Source organism: Typopeltis vanoorti, chromosome 12, assembly GCF_054136105.1.
Source record: "Typopeltis vanoorti isolate ZY-2024b chromosome 12, IOZ_Tvanoo_1.0, whole genome shotgun sequence".
Lineage (NCBI taxonomy): Eukaryota > Metazoa > Arthropoda > Arachnida > Uropygi > Thelyphonidae > Typopeltis > Typopeltis vanoorti.
The window spans coordinates 22588472-22615346 of record NC_143560.1 but is presented as its reverse complement, the minus strand read 5'-3'; the positions used below and the strand labels follow the sequence as shown (position 1 = coordinate 22615346).

The 26875-nt window shown below is 34.2% G+C and overlaps 1 protein-coding gene across 1 annotated transcript in view; it reads left to right on the top strand.

Annotated features, from left to right (window-relative positions):
* The window catches only part of LOC150100629 (ubiquitin carboxyl-terminal hydrolase 3-like), a 301152-nt gene that overhangs the window by 162317 nt on the left and 111960 nt on the right, over positions 1-26875 (top strand). The window contains exon 9 of the mRNA XM_090401701.1: positions 24140-24363. Coding sequence (XP_090257827.1) covers positions 24140-24363 — 224 coding nt within the window. The remainder of the gene's footprint in view (positions 1-24139; positions 24364-26875) is intronic.

Sequence of the window (26875 nt, the reverse complement as noted above, 5' to 3'; positions counted from 1 at the left end):
ATGCATAGTAGGCTGTTGACTTTACTCTCTTTGCAGCAGAATAAGCTGCTTCTTATCTCATATTTAAGTTAGAGACTGCTATACTCAGCTTCAATTAGAAGCACAGATCCCTGGTATATAATCAACAGATTTATTTGGCTTGAAAGAAGGTTTGATGCCAAAAGAAATTCATTCGAAGTTCATAAAAGTTTATGGGCACTCTTCTTCATTTTCAACAATTAAGAAATGGGCTGCCGAGTTTGAACATGGGCGGTGTACCAGCCTTGAAGATGAGCCACATGAAGGACATCCAAAAAAATGTAACAACACCAGAAATTATTGATCAAGTGCACAATATGGTATTGGATGCTGGTGAGTCAAATTGCGTGAAATTGCTGAGACTATAAGCATTTTAAAAGAACGTGTAGGATGTATTTTGCATGAAGAATTGTAAATGAAAGAGCTTTGCATAAGATGGTGCCACGCTTGCTCATAGCAGATCAAAAGCGCACTCGCATGAAAATCTCTGAACAGTTCTTGGAGCATTTCAAGAATAAAACTGATTTTGCTTCTCAATTTATTACTATGGATGAGACTTAGATTCGCCATTACACAGTAGTCAAAACAGTGAACAGAATCTGATTGTTCAGCATCAAAGAAGACAAAAGTCAGTTCCATCAGCAGGAAAGGTCATGGCATTGGTGTTTTGGGATACTAAAGGCATTTTATTTATTAATTATCTTGAAAAGGGTAAAACAGTAACCAGGGAATATTATTTCGATCTTTTAACCAGCGTACACGAAAAAAATTGTGAGAAAAGACCCAGTTTGCAGAAGGGAAAAAAAAATCATCTTTCATCAGAACAATGCACCTGCCCACAAAGGTGTTTTTGCAGTGGTAAAATTAAGAGATCTGCGCTATGAATTGCTGGAACACCCACCCTATTCCCCAGATTTAGCTCCCTCTAACTTCTATCTCTTCCCAAAACTAAAACTCTTCCTCGTGGTCAGCATTTTTGTCAAATTGAGAGATGATTGCAGCTGTAGAGGGGTATTTTGCAGATCTTACTGAGAACCACTACAGGGATGGGATAATGGAGCATCACTGGAATAAATGTTATTACAAAATGTTATTAATAAATTAGTCTTAAGGGAGATTATGTTAAAAAATAAAAATAATTTTGAAATTATAAATTTGTTTTTTCATTGTTAGGTCGAACTTTTCAAACCACCCCCATATATTTTTTTAATTTTAATATGCAGTCTTAAAATTTAATGTAAGGAAATTATAATTTCTGTAGTCATATCTTTTTTTTTTAAATTTCATATCATCAAATAGAGTACTCGAGAATTTTTCAAATGATTGTTATTTTTATCTACTAAAATAAATGCATGTGTTATTGTGTAAAATATAACGATATAATCAATATCTTATTAATTGTATCCGTGTTATCAACTTGATTTGATAAGTTTGTATTTTTTTTTTTTTATCATAATTGTCACTCAATTTAAATTTCTCTCATGAACTGGGTGGACCTCTGAAACCATCATGTAGGTTACCAAATGGATACCTATCCTATTTATGTAGTTTTCATTATTGATATTGCATGTGCATCATACCCTTCCATTTCTACACTGAAATAAAATCCATGTTTTAGTTGGAGGTTCTTTTAATTGCCAAAAGAATTTAAATTATATATATTATTGTATCCAGGATGATCACATTGAAATTATATTTATAATCAACAGTAATCTTTGACTTACTTAAACAATTTTCGTTATTTATATTTAATTCAGCTGCCAAGAAATCGCTATAAGAGTAGAGTAATTTATCAACTTTTAAAACTGACATGATCTTTTGTTTGATATTCATCATTATTTATCCTTGGTCAAATCCTAAATTTAAATATCAAACATTTTGGTTTGATCATTTTCTGTTTCTTTATATTGTGGAATAAGAAATATTCTTTTATCTTCAGATATTATTCATTTTTTTTTTTTTAAATTTATAAATTATGGACTGTACAACCGTTTTATAAAAAACTATTTTTAATTTCCCGACGTTTCGACCTCCATATTGATGTCATCATGTAGTATATACAAAAGACAAGCTGAGTTATATTTCACACAGTATACTAAAGAAACCATGATTTGATCAACAGTTATTCTACCTCTAGTAAAAATATAATACAATATAAAAAAAATAATTATTTAGAAACTACATCAACGCTAAATTCTATTTAAGATAACATAAGAGAAACATTCTTTCATATAGATAGTTTTCTTACAGTAACAAAGCCCTGTTTATAGTTGACTCTTAGGGAGAAAGGTTCCATGAGTAGAATATGTGCCTTTCATATGCTTGGGATTTTTAGACCATCATTATTGTTAAGATTAGGGTGGTTGATAAGAATCTCACAGGCTTCCTTAAATTTACATTCATACCATGTTTTGGTGTGATGTAAACAATGCCCTGAACACTTGACATAGAATTGACTTTTCCGGCCAATTCTATGTAAAATGTTTTGGGCATGATCAGAAAGGGCTTTTTATCATAATTGTCACTCAATTTAAATTTCTCTCATGAACTGGGTGGAACTCTTAAGGTCATCATCTGGAGTATATACAAAGGACAAGCTGAGTTATAAGGAAAGTGTACAGTGAAGCTGGAAAAACGCCAACTTCACCATAGTTATTATATTTAATGCGTCGTTTATGTTCCTTTTGTCTGATAGGAATTGTGCATCCTGTTTCCCCTATATATATGTTAATTACAGGGGCAATAAATACAGTATACTCTAGGGTGGACCAGTGGAGGAAGTGGGCTTTGAATGAGTTGAGTAAGCTTTTTAATTTTGCAGGAGGTTTAAAGGTGGCTTTGAGGTTGTATTTCTGTAGTATTCTGTTTATTTTATCTGATGTCCCTTTAATGTAAGGAATGGTTATAGTTTTATTGTAGTCTGGTTTATCTTTGTTTTTTATTGAGGTCTTGTAGAGAATTTTTTAATAGTGTTTTCTAGTGACCTTGTGCTTCACAACCATATGACTGGGGAAGGAGTGTCCCAGGTTTGATTCCCGTTGAAGACATGAAGAATTTGAGGATCTTCCTCAGCCATAGCCAAGTTAGCCGGTCTTGGCGCAGGCAGTAGGTTTTTTATGCCAAAAATATTTCATCCGTTTTTCATCCCCCAAGTATGCAAACCGGCCCCGTGAACATACGCTACTATATACATAGCCAAAAATATATCCCATCCAGTGGCATGCTAGGTGACAGGTCGGTTGGAAGTGGTACTAACAAGAATTGCATCTAAGTAACACGCAGACCCTGCATAGTAAGCAGGAATAATGCGTAGTGAAAGAAAGAAGTGTTTTGGCTGTAACCATTTTTTAGAAAAGTATTGCTGATAACTTTAAATTAGTCTTTCAGTGCTTGTTCATTGGAGCAAATCGTCAAAGCCCTGTTAATTAGAGTATTAATGATACCTAGTTTTTGTGTTATGTGGCGGTAGGAGTTTGTGTATATATTAGCCAGTATGTATTGGTTTTCGGTAAACAGTGAAGGAAAGACTGCCAGAAGGAAGATGTGACGAGTGTATCTAGTAACTGAAATGGGTTCTGATTTTCAATCTCAATTTTGAACTGTATGTGTTTGTGTTTGTTTAAGTGGCTAAGGAAAGTATCTAGTGTCTGATGGCCATGGGGCCAGATCACAAAAACATCGTCAACGTACCTAAGCCAGACTTTGGGTTTTAAAGGAAAGGAATCTAGAGCATGTTGCTCAAAATGTTCCATATAAAAGTTAGCAATTGTGTGTGGGGGGGGGGGGGGACGGATAATGGCAACCCTATGACTGTGCCTTCTTTTTCTAGGTAGAAAGCATTTTGCCATACAAAATAACCAGAACGTAATACATGCACAAAGAGCACCTTGATATCTGGAGGGAATTTGTCCTGTAAAAGGATTGTCATTGATTGACATTTATAAAGCGTGCAGAGATGTCAAAACTGACTAATAAATCATCTTTTTCTAATGTAATGTCTTTGATTATGTTTATGAAGTGTTGTGTGTTTCTAATATAATGAAAGAAAGGCTTCAGATATTATATTTACATCTTATTAGAAACAGATGAGGCAGTTCAAATAATGAATGCTCATTCACCAAATCTATCAACCCGGTGTGTATATAACAGCGCACAGTGCTACTATTACATTGGATGAAGAGATAAAGATGTATGAGAATGAGGTTGAAGAGCTGTTGCATAACCTGGATAAGAATTCAGCAATTCTAAAGGCCTATGTGCTGATATTCCATCTCAAGTCATGTTCGTTCAACTGAATTAGTGAGGCCTTTGACATGTTTGTATAACTTAAGTCTCAGCTCAGGAAGATACCATGGGAATAGAATGAATGTATAATAGTTCCGTTGTTCAAGGTTTGTGCAAAAACCAATGTGTCTGCCAGCCTATCAGTATCACTGGTGTGGTGATGAAGATTTTAGAGAATTTGGGAAGAACTTGCATACAGAAATGGGTAGACAGACAAGCTATACTAAGGGAGGTAACGTTTAAGCAATTTGCCCATATTTTATAACATTGTTATGGCCGAGTCGGATAAAGGAAATGGATACGCTATGATGATGTTGAATTTTTCTAAGGCATTTGATAGGATAGGCTGTTGCATAAACTGAAGAATATGGGATTGGAATATAAAGTCTTGACTTAGATCAGGGGGATGGTTGACAGACAGATATCAAGAAGTGGTATACAGTGGTGTGAATCTGGCAGATTTAAGGTGACCAGTGGCGTAACCCAGGGTTCAGTCCTTGGACCGTTATTGTTCAATCTTTACATTAGTGACATTAGGAAGGATCTAGCAGTAAATATTCAATAGTTTGCTGATGACACAATGAAGCAGGGCAATCAGGGATGCTACTGATATACAGCACTTACAGGATGATTTGAATAGGCTAGAAATTGGCAAATGAAAATGGCTGTCAGTTTAATGTAAGTAATTATAAAGCTAGACACTTTGGCATGATGAGATTTTCAGTATATTATATTAACATGGTTAGTTATGCTACAAGAAACTGAGACTTGGGATCCTGGCATAATTGTGGATAGGAATTTGAAGTTCGAAGGTCACATAGCAAAAATTACAAGTACAACTCAGAGGATAATTGCACTCTTGAAGTGAACCTTGACATGTAATGATAAGGAAGTCATTTTGCCTCTTTATTAGACTACATCTGGCCTACTGTGTGTAGATTTGATCTCCTAGGTTCCAAGAGGGTAAAGAAGCTGTAGAAAGGGTGCAAAGATTATACTGGGATTATGAAAGTTAGATTATGAGGACAAATTGTGTGTGGATTAGACAAACGAATAGTTTGCCTGTTGAAGTAGTGACTGCATCTAGTGTGAATGAGTAAGGGAAGGTATGACAGCTGGTTTGATGTGTAGCCTACCTTGATGATTCCTTGATTCCCTGGAGGTCTCAGATAACAATAATAATATTCTAAATTTTCAATTTCATTATTATAATTTGATACATTAGTTACATCACAAATCTTTTTCATTTATAAAGATGAAAATTTCTTTGTTCCAGTCCCATGGTAACTTTTATTTAAGGTAGTTTTCATGGTTGCCTTTTTTTGATAATATTTTATCTGACTTACTTTGAATAGGCTTTATCTTTTATCAGCTGTGTAGTGGATTTACTACCTAAACATTCTAATTTCTTATCAATTACTTCGAAGACATCTATAAATATACCACCATAAAATTTCCTACCATGATCATACAAGCTGCTTGGCATAATTGATTTATTCAGTATATATAATTAAATGGTATTCAGCTCTAAGTTAATCAAATTATTATCCTGATTTTTTATTTAAATTCTATAGATGTATTCACTTCTTAATATCTACAAAACACGGGATTGATTTCCGTTTTTATTAAGCTTTCAGGTGGATGATTAGGAGTAAAGCTATATAAAATATCTGTTGTTATTTCTTCCAATTCCACTGATTACCTCACAATGAATATGTATATCATCTTTCCAAGTTGAAATATTTACAATGTATTTTACCAGTCTGGTCATACTTTTTTGCTCAAATCCTAATAACTTGTATAGTTCCCTTGAACTTAAAGAATTCAGTTTTATTTACTAAAAATTCCTAATTATTACTAATGAATTCTAAACCTAGATGTGACAAATTGAATTCCAAATTTAATTACTAGTGTTTACTCCTCCAAATAGCCTCATTAACAAATTATGTAATTCTTATAGAGTATAAGTGCCATTTTCTATTTTTACCCTCTTCCATTTGGTTCATCCTGTACAAGTATTGGTTCTTGCATTCGATTGTGAAATTTTCAGATTTCTCAGCATTTTTGGAATCTAAAACTATTAATTCATTTATTTAATATAAATTTTTCATTATAACGACTTAGTTCCTTGATGATTTGTTCCAGTAGCATCTGAAAACACACCCCAACTCAACATCACCAGAATTAAAGATCGGTACTGTCAACATAAGAAGCCTGAATGGCAAAGAAATGGAGCTAGCTGAGGAATTAGATAAGTACCAGATCGACATAATAGAAGTGATTGAAACAAAAAAGACAAAAACTGCTGACATCTTTCTGAGCAGTGCTTAAGGGTCAAAGCAGTATAACTGAGAGGAGACCTCCATATTACCTTTAAAGGAATGAGGTGAACCGACCAGGGCTTCTGACCTAATGTCCGATTATTACCTTCTCGTGGTACACCCTGTTGGGTATCTACTTGGATATTGAACAAACAAGGATGGGCTGGCAATTTTGGATTTTGCCGACCAAATTGTATTCTTATTGGTTAAACCAAAATAATAAAAAAAAATGATGATACAACATGACAAAATTTCATGCCGGCTGGGGCGTCACCCGGTTAAACAAGGCCTCCATTGTTTTCGCAAGGGAACCAGGGCGAACAGCGAAAACTCAGCTACTGGAACAAATCTGAAAACACACCCCAACTCAACATCACCAGAGTTAAAGATCGGTACTATCAACATAAGAAGCCTGAATGGCAAAGAAATGGAGCTAGCTGAGGAATTAGATAAGTACCAGATAGACATAAATAGGGGTGTCTGAAAGAAAAAAGACAAAAACTGGTGAGATCTTTCTGAGCAATAAATACAAAATGTTATATTCAGGCAATGACAATTAAGGAAAAGGAGGAGTAGCCATAGTATTCGACACAAAATACGAGGCTAATCTTCTTGAATGGCAGGCAGTCTCAAGTAGAGTAATGTGGGCAAATATGAGAATGAGGAACTGGACAATGAGACTTGGTCCCACAGTAGATTCTACTGAAGTAGAAGTGGAGGGATTTTTTGAGGCTTTAGAAAAAGCAACTGACACAATGAAAAATGAAAAGTTGGTCCTTGTTGGGGATCTAAATAGCAGAGTAGGAAAATTGTGAGACATTCAAAAATATTTTGGGAAAATTTGGAGAAAAGAGCAAAGCTAATAATAATGGCAAATATCTGTTGGATTTGTGCTCAGGACATGGACTGGTTATTACCAACACCATGTTCCAACATAAAAAAAAGTGCACAAATTCACATAGAGAGAAGAGACAAGGAATAAGAAAAGTCTGACTATGTTATTGTTGATAGTGATGTTTTCTCCCTGGTGCAGGACACCAGAGTGTACAGAGGATTTGAAATTGGAAGCGATGACTATTTAGTCTTGAGCAAGATAAAATTGAATTTCATATTGAAAATAATACCATGTAAGAAAGTTTTAAAGCGAATAAAAGTTGAGCAGCTCTCAGATGCGAACTGTAGACTAACATACACAAAGATTATTGAAGTAAAAATGAAAGAGTTTCGGAACAGGAACCAAACCTTGGAGATTCAGTGGCAACCCTTGAAGAAAACCCTGATGGATTCAGCCAGAGAGGCATGTGGTGAGGTTGTCTGCAAGGATAGAAAATCAGTACTCCATGGGGAACACAGGAGGTTAAAGAGGCAGTGAAGGAAAAGAAGAAATCATATCAAAAGTTTCTGGCAAATAAGTCAGCTTTTAAGAGAATACAGAGACAAATGTAAGAAAGCGAAACACTGTGTAAAACTAGCTAAACAGAAGTCATGGGAGGACTTTTGCAAGAACATAGAAAATAAATATCAAGATGGTGGTAAGATATTCTGGAGATTGTTGAAGAAGCTTAGAAATGAAGGAAAGAGGCTGTGAAAGGAGATAGAGATGATAAAGGTGACATGAAAACAGGACAAAAAGATATCCTTGAAGTATGGAGTAATTACTTCAAAAAATTGCTAAATGAAACAAGCAGTGATAGCACAGTGGGGAAAAACACTCAACAGGCATATAGTCAGGAATATATATATATATTCTTGAAGTAGAAAAAGCCATCAAAGGCTTGAAATATGGAAAGGCAGCAGGAGTAGATGATATTCGACCAGAAATGCTGAAGTATGGTGGTATAAAAGTCTTACAGTGGCTACACTGCATAGTTCAGAAAGCCTGGACACAGGGACGAATTCCCGATGACTGGAGTAGAGCTCTAATAGTGCCCATATATAAAAAGGGAAATAAAACTGAATGTGAGAATTACAGAGGTAATTCCCTACTGAGTGTTCCTGGTAAGATGCATACAAGTATACTTGAGAAACGGTTGATAAGAATTGTGGAAGAAAAGCTTGGTGAAGAACGAGCTGGATTCAAGCGAAATAGAGGCTATCAGGATCAGATCTTCACTTTATGACAAATAGTCAAGAAAGCATGGGAATATAACAAAGATCTGTAGTTTTGTCGATCTTGAAAAGACATATGACAAGGTGCCAAGAGAGAAGTTATTCAATACGCTACAGTTACATGGTGTGAATGGGGCATTATATCAAGCAATACTTGGTCTGTATTTGAGTTGTAAGTCGGCACTTAGAATTGAAGGATGTACAGGACGATGGTTTAATGTTAAATCTGGTGTGAGACAAGGATGTACATTTTCCCCTCTGTTATTCATTATCTATATGGATCACATTATGAAGGAAAGTGGTATTAAACATGATATCAGAATTGGAGATGTTAATGTCAGCTCTTTGCTTTATGCGGATGATGTTATACTTCTAAATAAATCCGCTACAAGTCTGCAAGATTCTCTGACTAAATTGAATAGCTGTTGTAATAGATATGGTATGAAGGTCAGCAATAAAAAGACAAAGACAATGAAAATAGATAGAATTGTTGAAAATGTCAACTGTGTTGTGAATGGGGAACCTGTGGAACAAGTAAAACATTTCAGCTACTTAGGCACGATTTTTAGTGAAGATGGTAAATTAAATAGGAAATAGACAACAGAATCAACAAAGCTTGTATGGTAGGAGGTCAGTTGAATAAATTCATATGGAATAAGAGAGGCAGTGTTCAAACCAGTTTTAACTTATGGATCTGAGAGCTGGGTCAGAAGTAAAACACTAGACCAAAGACTAGAGACCACAGATATAAGAGTCCTAAGAAAGATTAGCGGCGTGAACATATGACATCAATGGCAATATCATATTGAAAACGAGGATATTAGGAAAGAACTTGACATTGTCGGCATCCAGGAATGCATTAGCAGAGCTAATCTCAGGTGGTGTGGTCACTTAATAGAATGTGCGAGGAAAGATTAGCAAAATAAGTGTTCTCAGCCAGGTTGGCAGGAAAACGACCCAGAGGAAGACCACGATATAAGTGGATTGATACGGTACAATGTGTCTTAGGCGATAGAAATATAAGATCTGATAATGATAATATTGGAGTCTTGACAAGTAATAGACTGATTTGGAGGAAAATTTTAGATAGGAAGTTAGTAATTATGTAAATTTTTCATGTAGTACTATCATATCCTGTATACACCCCTCAAGGGGGGTGTACAGGATACATGTCAGGAATTTGATGATGAATGATGACGATGAGTTCTTTGATTAATGAATACAATACTGCTATTGAAGATTTACCATTATTTCTTTCAACAATAATACATTTCACCAATAGTACAGTCTAAAAAGACTCCACTATCTCTGTTGTATTGGTTTGTTCTGAAATACTTGATTTCTTTTGATATCTCAGTATTGTTATATTCATTATGTATATTCACCAAATGAGTTACAATATTCAACAAAATTGGGAATGAGATTGTTGAAGTAATAAATCTGAGTCCCACTTAGTTGATGCCTCAAAATGTTTGCTATTTTCAAATTTTCTTATCTTTTTAGGCAATAGGGAAAATAATATGAAATATATTATTTCACATTCTTTTCTAGAGTCTGGATATTCCAGTTCTGAAGTGCTTTCCTTTCTTTAATACTCATAACCAGATATTTGATACTTTTTTTTTTGTTTAATATCCCTGCCAGTAATACCAGTCAGGGTACATATTCCTAATCTACCTGAAATAGGAATAAAGAATGGTGATTTTCCATTGTTTTTCTTAATATCTGTTTTACTAATTTGTAATTTTCCTTATTATTGATCTGAGTTCTATTCAGATACATTTCTTGATTTGTAGATTTTAAATATATTAATATTTAGTGTTACCTCTTCTTGATTTTTACATTCTGATTAAAGTTTAGCTTTCTGAGAATCACTCACATTCACTTCTAGAAAAAACTGTCAGTGTTTTGGTCATCTAGCTATGTATAAACTGAATTTGTATAACTAGTTATTTATTAGGAATTTAAAAATTAAATGAATAATATATTTTAACATGATCATTAGTAAAGGCTCCTCCATGTAATAACAAATCTAATATCTGTGGTTATATGGTTTCTTTGTTTTATGTAATTTATCCAAATCAGACCATAGCTCTTCTCCAATGATTTCGGATGCTGATATACTTCCTTTTAAAACTTCATTTCTCTCTTCTTTTTATTCCCCCCCCCTTCCCCTTTAACTTTTAATAGCCTGATATTTTATTTTTCTACTTTCTTTCACTATTAAAAAATTATGGAAACAACTACCATGCCATAGTAAAACTTCAGTTTAATATAAACCAAAATAATCACTTTGTTTCTATTGTACCAACATTTCATCAGTCTCCAGATTTCTTGGCCAACTGTGATAGCAGTTTTAATTCCTTTTGTATCAAGTGATCAGTATCGTATCCTGAATCTAGATCAGTGTTAATTTTTTTTTTTTTTTTAGTTAGATATTCTATTATGTTATTTAAAACATCTTAAATTGCTATTAAGTTTTATTTTTTGTCTTTTTTCAGTAATTGGATGATGAAACTCTGAAAAAAGCTTCATTTGTTCTGCACAGCTATCAATAAGAAAACTTGCATGTCACCAGTTTTATTAAGCATGAAATCAGCCATAACTAAAATTTTGTTATAAATAAATTATTAAAATTAAGGAGTATACAGAACTAGATACATTTGAGGATTCCAATTGAGGATCCCGCTTATATACCTTCAGGCTCTTAATGAGATGACCAAGTTGTGGTAAATCACATATGTTATTGAATCTGATATGTGACTTTAAATATCAATACCTTACATGTCTGTACTAAAGATATCAATGAACCAAAATATGTAAACTAAAAAGCTGCTCAATGATATTGAAGAAGACATCTCAGTTGTCAATTAAATGTAATCAAATTGTCCAAAAGTTTAAACAGCAATTGCTATTCTGTTCAAATGTAAAAGAAACTGACAGCTTTGATTCTGCAAAAAAAAAAAAAAAAATTCTTGAGTATTTTGGTATTTAAGACAACATAAGACTTAGTAGGCAGGGAGCAACTTTTTATTAGTACTATACTTCTCTAATAGTTTCTTGCAATTTTCTGACACTTCTTGGGAAATTTTTTTTTAGGTATAGCTTAAATTCCAGGCAATCTTTACTGTAAAAGTTAATAGGAATCTCAAATCAACAGTTGAGAAATGGCTTAACAGTGGACATGTGATGCATATGTACTTATCTGGAACTATTACATTTCAAAACAGTGTGTAGGTGTGCATAACTTTTCTGAAGCTTCCTTGTATTTTTTGATAAAGCAGTTGCATTCTATATATGATATCCATTTCTTGCCATAGTATGTGAACTTTTGTTGTATGATATGCTAATCTGAATTTGTGTTGTATTTTCCTTTCTGTGTCTTTAATATGTTCTAACATATGGATCTCTTCAGATCTTCCTATTTATCTTACATAATGTATGCCACATGAACAGCAGCCAACTACAGTAGACTCTCGACTATCTGGCCTAATGTGACAAGGGCAGGCCAGATAACACAAAAGCCGGATAGGCCGGAGTTCTAGCCCTACCTTTTCACATTTGTGTGAAAAGGTAGGCCTAAGATGAAAGAGTCAAAGCTTAGTTTTTAGTTTTTGAAAAAGTCCTTGATAGATGACTTCTTCACCCTTTTAGCCCTCTTCCACAACGCAATGTCCATCCACTTACACAAGCAGATGATATCAGCTGCTGTCGCTTCCTCCTGCTCACTAATGTACTGCAGCGCTGCCTCAATCATCTTGAATCCTTCTGAATGTGGGATGAGATTTTTCCTGTCATCTAAGGATGCCTCCTCCTCCTCCTCTTCTTCTTCCCCTGTCACCATTTCCACAATATCGTTGTCAGTTATTTCATCAACTTCGTCGTTTGACATCCATTCTGTGTAATGTCCACTGCATTGACATCGGCTCGGTACATTTTTGAGCAACGAAACAAGTTTATCATTTTCATCTTCCACTTTGGTTTCACACACGGGTTCAAGGTTGAAATGTCCACCTTCATGGTTCCAAAAGAATTTTCCAAGACTTTACAAGTGATACGTTTCGAATCTCTTCCCATGCTTCGTCCAACCACCTTATGACATCTAGCAAGTCAATCTTTTTCAGAGTAGTTACGCAGTCTTCATTATTATCAATCGCTGATATCAACGATACTTTGTGTTATGCACATGGCACGTAGGAGGATTGTAGCAGATGCCTGCTTGCAATGCCTTGGCAAAGTAAATTACAGTACGTATTCCTCATTTTATCATGGATAATTACTGTATTATTATAATTCTCCGTGATAAAATCCAGTCTCTGGATAGTCGAGAGTCTACTGTATAACTGTATTTTTTATTAATGGACTAATATTAACTATAATACATTTAATTAATATTCCCAATATTTTGGCAAAGTCAAATTGCCATCAAATTATTTTGTTTCCTGATGATGACAATTTGACTACCAGAATATTGGAAGTAGTAATTAAATTTTTTTAGTTGGTATTAGTTTACATTGTAATTTTCTTAAAAAATAGTTATGAATAGCCAACGTATAAGCCTTCCTAGTTTCTATTTTTAAATCTTTTAAGAATTTTAAAATCTTGCATGGTGGGATGAATGCTACTCTTGTATTATCCAGTCATATTACAAAGTGTTTTAGAAATTTTATCTGTATGTGTGAATGAAAGGAAGGGTTACTACACCCTTACATTTTTGTTTATTTATTGTTGTCTGGGAGGAGTTTGCAAGATCTTGTTGATCATTTTGTAGCCATATCAATTTTGGAATAGGATGTAGCTGAGGTTTCCAAGTTCTTGATTCCTTTACTCTATTTCTAGAAGTGTATACTGTATCCCTTAGTGTTTTAATCATTCCTATCTTTTTGTGAGGAGTGGTGATGAGATCTATCATGGAGGTCTTTCTGTATATCAAGTAAATTAGTTTTCTTCTCTTCAAAGACCTATGGGAGCTTGTAAAGAAATGGGCCTGCTTTTCAGTTCATGAGGGAAATTTGTGTGGGTATGAGTTCAGGTAGACTGAATTATTTTAGTTATGAACTTATCCTGATGAAAAAAAATATCAACTGTATGATGCATCCATATTTTTGGTTAATGGTACTTTTCTCAAGCTTTCTTTTCAAATTATTACATGAATAAATCCACTGGTAAAAAATTTTTGAAGTAGTTGTAAAATTTATTCTCTGGGGGACATTTATAAACAAATTTGCGACATGCAAGGTCAGGATGTATACTTTGCATTGTAGGATATTAAGGCAATTAATGATAGCCTTATTCATTAATTCATAAATATGTAAGAGTTTATAAGGCAGGACACCAGAATAAGATGGTAATTATTTTAATTTGTTTCATTCTAACTACATAGGATTTCTTCAGATGTAAAGATACTAGTAGACAAACAGTAATGACTAACAAAGTTGACAACCAGTATGTAGTTATAGAAGAGACTAATGGTTTTTAATTATTTCTAATTGTGCTTTGCATGTTTATGCATTTGCATGTACGTTTGACTAATGATGATTAGAATGTATTCATATAAGTTGATACTTGGGTTTATATTTAGGATCTGATGCCATTTCCAAGGATTCCCCAATTCTTCTCTTGGTTATGTCATTAACAGTAGTGTAATAGTTAAGACTTATCTCGCTACACTTAATATTTCATTGCCAGAGCATCTTGGTGGTCAGCTGAAGAGATCACGTGTGATGACAAAGCTAATGCCTCACTTCTACATTATTCAGTATTTCAGATGTGTTCAATACATTGCTCAATCGATTTTTCTTGGCATAATTATATATGTATATAACTTTTGATATAGTAACCTCCTATGTTTATCTAGAGCAAAAGATCACAGTAGAGGGAGGCTGTGAAGAAGAAATTATACGTAGAATTCAACTTGGTTGGATAGAATTTGGAAAACTCCATTAAGCACTAAAAGGAAACATCTGAATCTGCCTTAAGAGAAAAATATTTGATATTTGTGTACTTCCAGTCATGATATATTGAAGTGAAATATGGGCTTTGACTTAAGAACTTGACCAGCAAATTGAGGATTACCCAGAAGAAAATGGAAAGATCATTACTCAGATTACCATTTACCATTCTGGAGAAAGTGCAGTACTTGGATCAGAGCCCAGAGTAGGGGTGAGAGACATTATACAGTCATTAAAAGATCTAAATGGCAATAGGTAAGTAATATTGCAAGAAGTAACACTCAAAATTGGACAAAATTGATATCTGAATAGTGTCCCAGAGATGGAAAGAGAGCTACAGGAAAACCAAAGAGATGGTGGGAGGATGAGGTTAAAGAGATGGCAGGAACTCAGTAGCATAGAAAGGTCAGGGTAGAAATGAATGGAGGACTTCATCCTTTGGTTTGAGAACAAAAGCTGTATATATTGGGACAGATAACATAGCACAGACATCACTAAATGCAACACCACCATGCAGCTTTTCTTTCTGCAGGCCATTCAAATTTTCTGTCCCTCTTGTTGTCTACTAGCAACTCTTTCAAGATCACAGAATCAAATACTATAATTTCATACCTCTTTACACTAACTGTTCAAAATCTGAGCCCTAGTGGGTGTCTTCAGAATGTCTTCCTTTGCAGCATATCTGCCCAGGTCTCACTAGAATATAATAGCTTTACTGCTGAACTTTATGTGATAGAGCTTGCATTAAAATACATATGATTTCTCAGAATCCAATGGTGGCAAACTTTACACCATACAACCTGCCACTTAGTATTGCCCTTGCTGATGTTAATCTTGTTGTGTGTGGCTATGTTACCATGGAAACCCAACTTCTTTGGCTCCCAGTGAACAGTTATGGTGTTGGTGTTACATACAAAGGCATTTTAGAACTGTATTAGGTATTTCAACCAGGGACAGGTGATTTTTTTTTTTTTTCATATTAGGTTTCAGTCCCATTCTCTGATTTTGTGGTCTACCAGGTTGCTATTGTACTGTTGTTGCTGTTCATAGGTATTTCCACTTCACAATAACATTGCTTACAGTTGATCAGGGATGCTTCAGCAGGACAGGAAATTTCCCAAACTGAGTTATTGCAAAGGTGGCATCGTATGATAGTGTGCTACATCAAAGTCACTGAGTTCTTTGGTATGGCTAATTTTATTGTTAATGTTTGTCTATGAAGGTTACAAGACCACATCTTCCTATTATACTGTGAGCTATGATTATGATGTATCTAGTCATATCCACTACTATGAAGGAGTCTGAATATTTTTGATTAGATAGTGTAAATCAGTGTGTATTGTTGCTTATTAGATGTTCAACATGTCAAGAACTAAACAGAAAGTAGGTGAAACTTATAATTAAATAAATTTGCACACGAGAGGTCTAAAAATCAAGATAAAGGAGAAAAAGAATAGAAAAAACATAATATGAGGCAGAATCAGTTATTGAAGTGAAAAGTGGAACAATTTAAAATATGTAGGAGTAGGGATTATATGCCATTCAAGTTTAGTGGAAAAAGAGTAGAATTTAAGAAAGGTAGTCAGATCTTTTGTTCTGTCATCTGTATTTAGGTCTAAAGATATTCATGAGAAAACTGAGTACAAGTATATAAATTAATTTTCCTGCTTGTTACCTGCAGATATGAAACCTGATATTTGTACTCTGAGTAGATGATTTGATTTCATCTTTTGAAAGGAAAATCCTTAGAAAAATATTTGGTCCATTGAATGATAACATTTCTGAAGGTCTGATACCACTATGAGTTATACCAATTTCTTTACAGAATTGGTATAATCATAGCCAATATCTAGTTTGGTCGTATTAACAAAGTTGCAGTATGCTGAACTTCTTAGCAACACCATATTATAGTGCCTAAACTGAAGGTTTTGGGTAGTCAGAGATGATGACAAATCCAGGTGGCTGAAGCTCATTTTGGGTTTTTAAAACCAGAGGAAGTAGTAGTTGCAGTCCTGAAGACAAATTCAGGGTAACGCCATTATTATTAGCTTTGCACTTTTCTCCAAATTTTCTTGAAATATTTCCTATTCTGCTGTTTAGACAGCAAGGACATGCTTTTTCTTTTGCCAACCATCTTTTCTGATGACTGAAAATTCTTCCACTTCTTTCTTAGAACTTTCAGTAGGATGAACTGTAGGACCCAAATGTCTTATGGTCCAGGTTCCCATTTCTCCTTGTTTGGCACTGAATTCTATATCTACTCCTTCCTTTACCCAATCACTATTGCTGAATATAACATCCTATAGTTAGTAATATTCCACCTACTTTAGCCAAGTGGATCATTTCAGTAAAATGAATTACATTGACATGATATGTGTCTAATTCTTCTACAATTTCCACTTTTTTTTATTGGTACTTGTATGTTGATGTCTTATATTATGTCCCTCTCCATATCAATTTCCTGTCAAACTAGAATAAGTACTTCAGATGGAACTCTTCTCCTGCAGCATCATATGTTAATAATTTTATTACACAGGTGTAAATGTTCTTTTCTACTTTGTTTGTTATTCTATCCAGGAAACCTAGTTGTAGAACACATCAATCCTGGCCAGGATCAACTATTGCATATCGAAAGTTCCAACAAGTAAGTCGGGATGTATGCTAAGGGAATACAGAAAAAAATCTAAGAAAGTAAAGTAATGTGTAAAAATAGCTAAGAAAAAGTCATGGGAAGACTTCTTTGGTAATAACAGAAGATAAATATCAGGAAGGTGACAATGTTCTGCTATTGAAAAAGCTTAGAAAATTGATGAAAGAGTACTATAAAAGGAATCAAACGACAAAGGTGACATAAAAACTAAAGATAAAGATAATCTAGATGTCTGCAGTAATTGCTTTGAAAGATTGCTAAATGTTAAAACCAAAGTGCATAGCTTTGTGTTTTACTTACATTGAACTGATAGCCATTTTCACATGCCCACAATTCCAGGTTTGTTCAATTCATTTTGCAAGTACTACATGTCAGTTACATTTCTGATTATCCTGCCTTTCTTTGCATCATCAGCAAATACCTGTGTCACCTGTTAAATTCTTCCCAGTATCATTAATGTAAAGATCGAATAACAATGGACCAAGGAACTGATCTCTGGTATACTGCTTGTCACCTTAAATTTTGTAGGCTTGCATCCCCCATACACCACTTTTATTGATATATCACTCAGTCAACCTCTTCTTCAGACTAGTAATTTATAATCCAATCCCATATCCTCTGACTTATGCAACAGCCTTCTGTATTTGAATCCTGTCAAAAGCTTTAGTATAGTCCAAAAGTATCATATTGTAACCATTCCCCCTTGTTTAACTCAGTCATGATATTATTATAAAATAAACAAGTTACTCAAACATAGCTTTCCCTTAGTAAACTCATGTTGTTCATTGAAAGTGTAGATTATCTGTTAACCCATTTCTGTATGCTTTCTCTTAACTTTTCCACCACTTCAGAGATACTAATAGGTTGATAGTTAGACATGTTAATGGGATTATTTTATATTCTTTCACTCCTGTGGAATCTTTCATGTGCTGAGACTCAAACTGGCTGTTCCAGGTCAAAGGAACAGCCAGTTCAGCTGAACACTCGTTTGATATCCCATCAGTCCCTACTGCCAAATCCATATTTAGTTTATGCAACAGCTTTGGTACCTCCTCCATGCACACTTGAGTTTCTTCATCTAGTATAGAGCTAGCTTTGAGGTCATTGTTACATACACCAGATTGATAGCTTTTAATAAAATGAGAACTTGTTCCTTGAGCAATCTTACTATCTTTTCTGCATCTGGAGGATATAGGGAGTGCTACTTTTGTAATAATTTTGAATACTCCTCATACCTCACTCCTCAATGCAGTAATCATGAAATGAGGTGACAAAAACTTTTTCCCATGGTCTCCCCTCCCTTCTTGAATAGTGTCTTTCATGTGCTGGGATTTTTTTGAGAAATTTCTTAACTTTGGTTTATTGCCTTTTTTTTTTTTCTGGTAAATTACTTTTTTTGAATAAGTTTCTCTAAAGTTCAACCTATATCTGATAATGAAGCTCTTTTTTTTATGAATAATCTTTTTCACCTTAAAAAAACAAACAGGACTTACGTACACGCGTGTTCATTCCATCAAATTCATTTTGATATCTGAGATTAAGCTGTACAAAATGACTCTGCTCATTGTTTCCGTTTGTTTTCCTTTTCCCAGCTCCAGTAAACCTGTAATAACTTGTTCACCTGTTATGGCCCTTCATTTTCTAATACATACTTTCTTGTCCTATGTTCCTATGTTATGCATTAACATGAGGAAAGAATGCGATAATTAACTTATTAGTTGCAAAGAAATTGTACTGATGCAGCTATCTCAGTGACTAACAATAATTAAAAGTGACTAGTCACATGCATCCATTGGCATCTTTTATCTCTCATAAAATATAAAAGTTTATATCAAATCAGTTTTTATTATTGTATAAAGCATCAAAATTGAGATTTTGCTGTTGATCATTTCATTTCGTAACAAGTATTTTAATGTGAGTAAACTTAATTACCATTAAATGAAGATTTTCCACCACTAAATTCCTAATAAGCTGCAGTGCCCACACTAGCACCATCATTTTCAGGATCAAGTGTATTAAGTTGCATGATTTATGCTATAACACAACTCTTGAAGTTGAGTGTAAAAGCATTGTGTTCAGCCTTGAACAAAGCATGCTTATCCTGGCTGGAGACCATTTTAGCAACTTAACACAAGCAACACTAGTAAATAATTCAGCCTGAAGATGAAATGAGATAAAATACTCTATAGCCACACGGCTTCGTTATTTTTGGTGTGCACAAGTGACACTGTTTTGCCATTTTTTGAACTTAACCAGGTTTTCCCTGAAACAGAGATAATGGTTATGAAAAAAATCAATTCTTGAAATCTGTCCTCAGAAGGTGTGCATAATTAAGGAATCACTATTAGAAATTCATTACTCTTCATTGCCATCAGAATCATGCATTTAATTATTTAGAAACTATGTGAAAATTTTGGTATTGGTTTGATTTGATATTTTGATAAGTATCTTTGTCTGGGTAGTGGGTCGTTTTAAAGCTTATTGGTACAGAAACATTTAACTGTTCCTTTCATTTAAAAATACACTTAACTGTCAAAGTTTTACCTTCAAAAAAAAAGTATGAGTTAATAAACATTTGAACTTAGCCTCGTATTTTGTGTTGAATAGCCATAGTATTCAACACAAAATACGAGGCTAATCTTCTTGAATGGCAGTCAGTCTCAAGTAGAGTAATGTGGGCAAATATGAGAATGGGGAACTGGATAATGAGACTTATTTGTGCCTATGGTCCCACTGAAGGTTCTACTAAGGTAGAAGTGGAGGAATTTTTTGAGGCTTTAGAAAAAGCAACTAACACAATGAAAAATGAAAAGTTGGTCTTTGTTGGGGATCTTAATAGCAGAGTAGGAAATGATTGTGAGACATACAAAAATATTTTGGGAAAATTTGGAGAAAAGAGCAAAGCTAATAATAATGGCAAATATCTGTTGGATTTCTGCTCAGGACATGGACTGGTTATTACTAACACCGTGTTCCAACATAAAAATGTGCACAAATTCACATGGAGAGAAGAGGCTAGGAATAAGAAAAGTCTCATTGACTATGTTATTGTTGATAGTGATGTTTTCTCCCAGGTGCAGGACACCAGAGTGTACAGAGGATTTGAAATTGGAAGTGATCACTATTTAGTCTTGAGCAGGATAAAATTAAATTTCATATCGAAAAGAATAACATGTAAGAAAGTTTTAAAGCGAATAAAAGTTGAGCAGCTCTCAGATGTGAGCTGTAGACTAAAATACACAAAGATTATTGAAGGAAAAATGAAAGAGTTTGAGAACAGGAATCAAACCTTGGAGATTCATTGGCAAACTCTGAAGAAAACATTGATTGATTCTGCCAGAGAGGCATGTGGTGAGGTTGTTTCTAAGGATAAAAAAATCAGAACTCCCTGGTGGACACAGGAGGTTAAAGAGGCAGTGAAGGAAAAGAAGAAAGCATACCAAAAGTTCCTGTCAAATAAGTCAGCTTGTGCTCTTAGAGAATATAGAGACAAATGCAAGAATTTTAAACACTGTGTAAAACTAGCTAAACAAAAGTCATGGGAGGACTTTGGCAAGAATATAGAAAATAAATATCAAGAAGGTGGCAAAATATTCTGGAGGTTGTTGAAGAAGCTTAAGAATGGAGGAAAGAGTGCTATAAAAGGAATTAGAGATGATAAAGGTGACATGAAAACGGGAGAAAAAGATATCCTTGAAGTATGGAGTAATTACTTTGAAAAACTGCTAAATGAAACCAGCAGTGATGACAGCACAGTGGTAAAAAAACACTGACCAGGCATGCAGTCAGGAATCCATATCCATACTTGAAGTAGAAAAAGCCATCAAAGGCTTGAAATGTGGAAAGGCAGCAGGAGTAGATGATATTCGACCAGAAATGCTGAAGTATGGTAGTATAAGAGTCTTACAGTGGCTGCACTGCATAGTTCAGAAAGCCTGGACAGAGGGACGAATTCCCGATGATTGGAGTAGAGCTCTCATAGTACCCATATATAAAAAGGGAAATAAAACTGAATGTGAGAATTACAGAGGTATTTCCCTACTGAGTGTTCCTGGCAAGATCTATGCAAGTATACTTGAGAAACGGTTGAGAAGAATTGTGGAAGAAAAGCTTGGTGAAGAACAAGCTGGATTCAGGCCAAATAGAGGCTGTCAGGATCAGATCTTCACTTTACAACAAATAGTCGAGAAAGCATGGGAATATAACAAAGATCTGTATTTAAGTTTTGTCGATTTGGAAAAGGCATATGACAAGGTGCCAAGAGAGAAGCTATTCAATACGCTGCAGTTATATGGTGTCAATGGGGCATTATATCAATCAATACTTAGTGTTTATTTGAGTTGTAAGTCAGCAGTTAGAATTGAAGGAAGTACAGGAAGATGGTTTAATGTTAAATCTGGTGTGAGACAAGGATGTACATTATCCCCTCTGTTATTCATTATCTATATGGATCGCATTATGAAGGAAAGTGGTATTAAACATGATATCGAAATTGGAGATGCTAATGTCAGCTCTTTGCTTTATGCGGATGATGTTATACTTCTAAATAAATCCGCTACAAGTCTGCAAGATTCTCTGACTAAATTGAATAGCTCTTGTAATAGATATGGTATGAAGGTCAGCAATAAAAAGACAAAGACAATGAAAATAGGCAGAATCATTGAAAATGTCCACTGTGTTGTGAATGGAGAACCTGTGGAACAAGTAAAACAGTTCAGCTATTTAGGCACGATTTTTTTTGAAGATGGTAAATTAAATATAGAAATAGACAACAGAATCAGCAAAGCTGGTATGGTGGGAAGTCAATTGAATAAATTCATATGGAATAAGAGAGAAATTAGTCGCAACACCAAATTAGCCGTATACAATACAGTGTTCAAACCAGTTTTAACTTATGGATCTGAGAGCTGGGTCAGAAGTAAAACACTAGACCAAAGACTAGAGACTTCAGATATGAGAGTCCTGAGAAAGATTAGAGGCGTGAACATATGACATTAATGGCAATATCATATTGAAAACGAGGATATTAGGAAAGAACTTGACATTGTCGGCATCCAGGAATGCATTAGCAGAGCTAATCTCAGGTGGTGTGGTCACTTAAACAGAATGGGCGAGGAAAGATTAGCAAAACAAGTGTTCTCTGCCAGGTTGGCAGGAAAACGACCGAGAGGAAGACCAAGATATAGATGGATTGATACGGTACAAAGTGCTTTAGACGATAGAAATATAAGAGCTGATAATATTGGAGTGTTGACAAGTAACAGACTGATTTGGAGGAAAATTGTAGATAGGAAATTAATAATGATGTAATTTTTTTCATGTAGTACTGTCATATCCTGTACACCCCTTGAGGGTACATGGCAGGAATTTGATGATGACTTAACCTGCTTGTACATCAGGTGTAACCGAGGGCTATGTTTCCATGGCTAAATAAGAGGTTACCTTCTAGGTGGAAAATAGCTCTTGCATTGAATGGCAATTGAAAATCAGCTCAGAAGAAGACAGCTGACCTTTATAGTAGTTATGGCAACTTCTCCAGATAGTTATAATCATTTAAAAGGAAAATAAAGGTTTAAAAAGTCTAACAAACTAGAAATTAACACATCATATTATGCATTGTCAACTCTGGAGTCCTATAGTTGAGGGCTTAGGCTTAGAAATTTGATGAGCAACATTCTTACCATTTGATAGTATCTGCTAGTTTCCCTTCTCCACAGGATATATTGATGGTTTTATATCCAGTAACATTGATTTTTTGTTATGATAAGAGGAAGCTGTATATGTAAATCTACCAGTGTGGCTTTTGCCATTTAGGTAAAATCCATTAAAGTTCAGGTGCTCAGTGGTGGGAAGACTCAAACACATGTTTCTATTGCATTAATAAGATTGCATCTTTAACACATAAAAGAAATAATTACAATGTAAAAACGCAAGAATCAGAGTAAAATTTAATGTTTAACATTAATATAAAATATATCATTAAAAAATCTGTAAGCTGCAAATGCACTATTCAGAAAATAACTATCTTCTTAAGACAGGCCTAAAATACCAAGACATTTCCTATTAAAATCAGCAGTTCTGGGTATTAGAGTTAAGGTTATACAGTACAGTTTAATACAACTGTCATTGAATAACTAGTAGAGCAGTATTATAAGCCATTTAGTAAGGATTGCATTGTTCCTGTGCTGTTTTAATGCATAAGTATATTCTGACACTCTCATTTTATAATCTGTTCAGCTGAATCATCACTACAAATTGTTTTCATACCAAGTTTATAACAATTATGTAATTTAGTTAAAGACTACGTCTGTCTGATCAAGAACTATTAAGTGATGGTAGTAGAATCACCAAATTTGCTAATCAGCTTCCTTTTATCCTAACTTTGCTAACTTCTGACTTATAGGTTGGATTTTACCTTAAGACAGCGATGTTGGATTTTACTCTAAGAGTGCATCTATATTAAGAAGTTGCACAAAAATTAAAAGGTCAGTATGCAACTATAATCTATAAATATGCCATGAGTGTTATTATTGTAGCACTGGGTTTCTGGCAAATAACAGATTGATAGAGAAATATACTTAAGAATTTTAGATGTAATACATTGTAATTTTTTAAAATTTATTTTAAGGGCTTACTTATGTAATCAGATGTAGTATGTAATCTTGTGTAATTTATATTATATTCATAATATAAATTATGATAAAATGTGAATCTCTTATTCTGCTACCTGATTTCTACATTTAAGTTTTCTGCATTAAAAATTAAAAACTTTTTAAATATTAAGTATATTTTGTTTTAATTTTTAGGGGATATCAACAACAAGATGCCCATGAATTTTTACGCTATATGTTGGATCGTTTACACATGGAACTATTAAATATTTTATCATATAATGCCAATAATAGCAGTATTTTTATTGGTCCCAAAGGTAAAGCCACAATTGTAACTACTATTTTTGGTGGCATTTTGCAAAATGAGGTTACCTGTTTAGTATGTGGTACTGAGTCAAAGAAGCATGATCCCTTCCTAGGTATATTTTTGTTTTTATATACTTTTTTTTATATATATATATATATATATATATATATATAATTCACAGTAAATGAACATAGGTTGAAAATTAAAATTATCAGATTGACTACTCTTTTTTTTCCTATACATTACAGAGAACAAATTGTGAATTTTATTGAAAACGTGCAATTCAAAAAAAAAAAAGGTTTCTATGAATATTAATAGCAGAAAACACAATACACATACACAATAGACAGCTAGCTTATGTCATCAATCCTATGTATAATTATATATATATGATTATACATAGGACTGATGACATATTTTGAAGAAATTTAATGACTAAAAGCAGTGGGATAACAGAATATAAAAAACTATTATTTGAATGGATAACTAGTTTTGTCTTAGAAGACTTCATCGGGTGCATAACATGAAAAGAGAAAAACAAAAAAAAAATACATTAAAAGAGAACAGCAGCTATAAATTAAGTTTGAAACAGATTGCTAATATTTATAGGTGTTCTGGATGCCAGTTGTTGAGCACATTCACATGGGTCTTACGTATGGCAGAGTTGGATACTGAGGAGTGAGAGAGAGGTTATAGCTGAAGTTAGTAGTAAGATAGACTAGATTGGGGATAATTTCTGTGATTCAGTAATTTTTCTCTCAAGCTCATCATAGCATCTAAAAACCTTTTCTGGTTTGTTCCAGATTACTGGATGAGTGGTAGAATCTTCATCATCAGGGTTAGCATAATTAAGGATGTGATTAGATAATGTGCTGGCTATAGTTCTGCCATATGTGATGTCTCACATGTTCTTCCATGTGCAGTTCAATGGATTTCTCCATCTGACCCAAATTAGGCACATTGCAATTATATACCAAAAATGATAAATTTCTGGATACTTTAGGCTGTCATGTTTCAGTTTAGGGTTCTGATTAAAGAATGGAGTTTGGTTAGAGGAGTAACAGAAGTGTGCATTTAATGAAATGGAACTTATGTATGGTAGATATATAAAAACTTTTATGCCATTACTATCTTCAATATGGTGAGCAGAAAGCTTACGAATAGTCTGCTTATGATAATCATTCTTCTGAAAGGTTGTAAGAAGAGACTGTAGTTCTTTGGTAATTCCTTCTTCATTGAGAAGGGAGCAAGCCCGTTTATCACCATCATCAAATTCCTGCATTTACCCTCAAGGGGTATAGAGAATGTGATAGTACTACATGAAAAATTTACATCATTACTAACTTCCTATCTCCAATTTTCCTCCAAATTAGTCTGTTACCTGTCAAGACTCCAACATTATCAGATCTTATATTTTTATCTTCTAAGGCACTTTTTACTGTATCAATCCACCTATATCTTGGTTTTCTTCTGGGTCTTTTTTCTGCTAACTTGACAGAGAACACTTGTTTTGCTAATCTTTCCTCTCCCATTTGTTTAAGTGACCATACTGCCTGAGGTTAGCTCTCCTAATGCATTCCTGGATGCCGACAATGTCAAGTTCTTTCCTAATATCCCCATTTTCAATATGATATTGCCATTGATGTCATCTGTTCACACCTCTAATCTTTCTCAGGACTCTCATGTCTGCGGTCTCTTGTCTTTGGTCTAGTGTTTTACTTCTGACCCAGCTCTCAGATCCATAAGTTAAAATTGGTTTGAACACTGTCTTGTATACAGCTAATTTAGTGTTTTGACTAAATTCTTTCTTATTCCATATAAATTTATTGTTATATACCTTGTCATATGCCTTTTCCAGATCGACAAAACTTAAATACAGATCTTTGTTATATTCCCATGATTTCTTCACTATTTGTTGTAAAGTGAAGATCTGATCCTGACAGCCCCTATCTGACCTGAATTCAGCTTGTTCTTCACCAAGATTTTCTTCCACAATTCTTATCAACCGTTTCTCAAGTATATTTGCATAGATCTTTCCAGGAACACTCAGTAGGGAAATACCTCTGTAATTCTCACATCCAGTTTTATTTCCCTTTTTATATATGAGCACTATTAGAGCTCTACGGCAATCATCGGGAATTCGTCCATGTGTCCAGGCTTTCTGAACTATGCAGTGCAGCAACTGTAAGACTTTTATACCACCATACTTCAGCATTTCTGGTCGAATATCATCTACTCCTACTGCCTTTCCACATTTCAAACCTTTGATGGCTTTTTCTACTTCAAGTATGGATATGTATTCCTGACTGTATGCCTGTTGAGTGTTTTTTACCAGTGTGCTATCACTGCTTTCATTTAGCAATTTTTCGAAGTAATTACTCCATACTTCAAGGATATCTTTTTCTCCTGTTTTCATTTCACCTTTATCATCTCTAATTCCTTTTACAGCACTCTTTCCTCTATTTCTAAGCTTCTTCAACAACCTCCAGAATATCTTACCACCTTCTTGATATTTATTTTCTATGTTCTTGCTCAAAGTCCTCCCATGACTTTTGTTTAGCTAGTTTTACATAATGTATCACCGTCTCTAAAGCTAGAGTCCTATTATTATCTATTGGGTTACA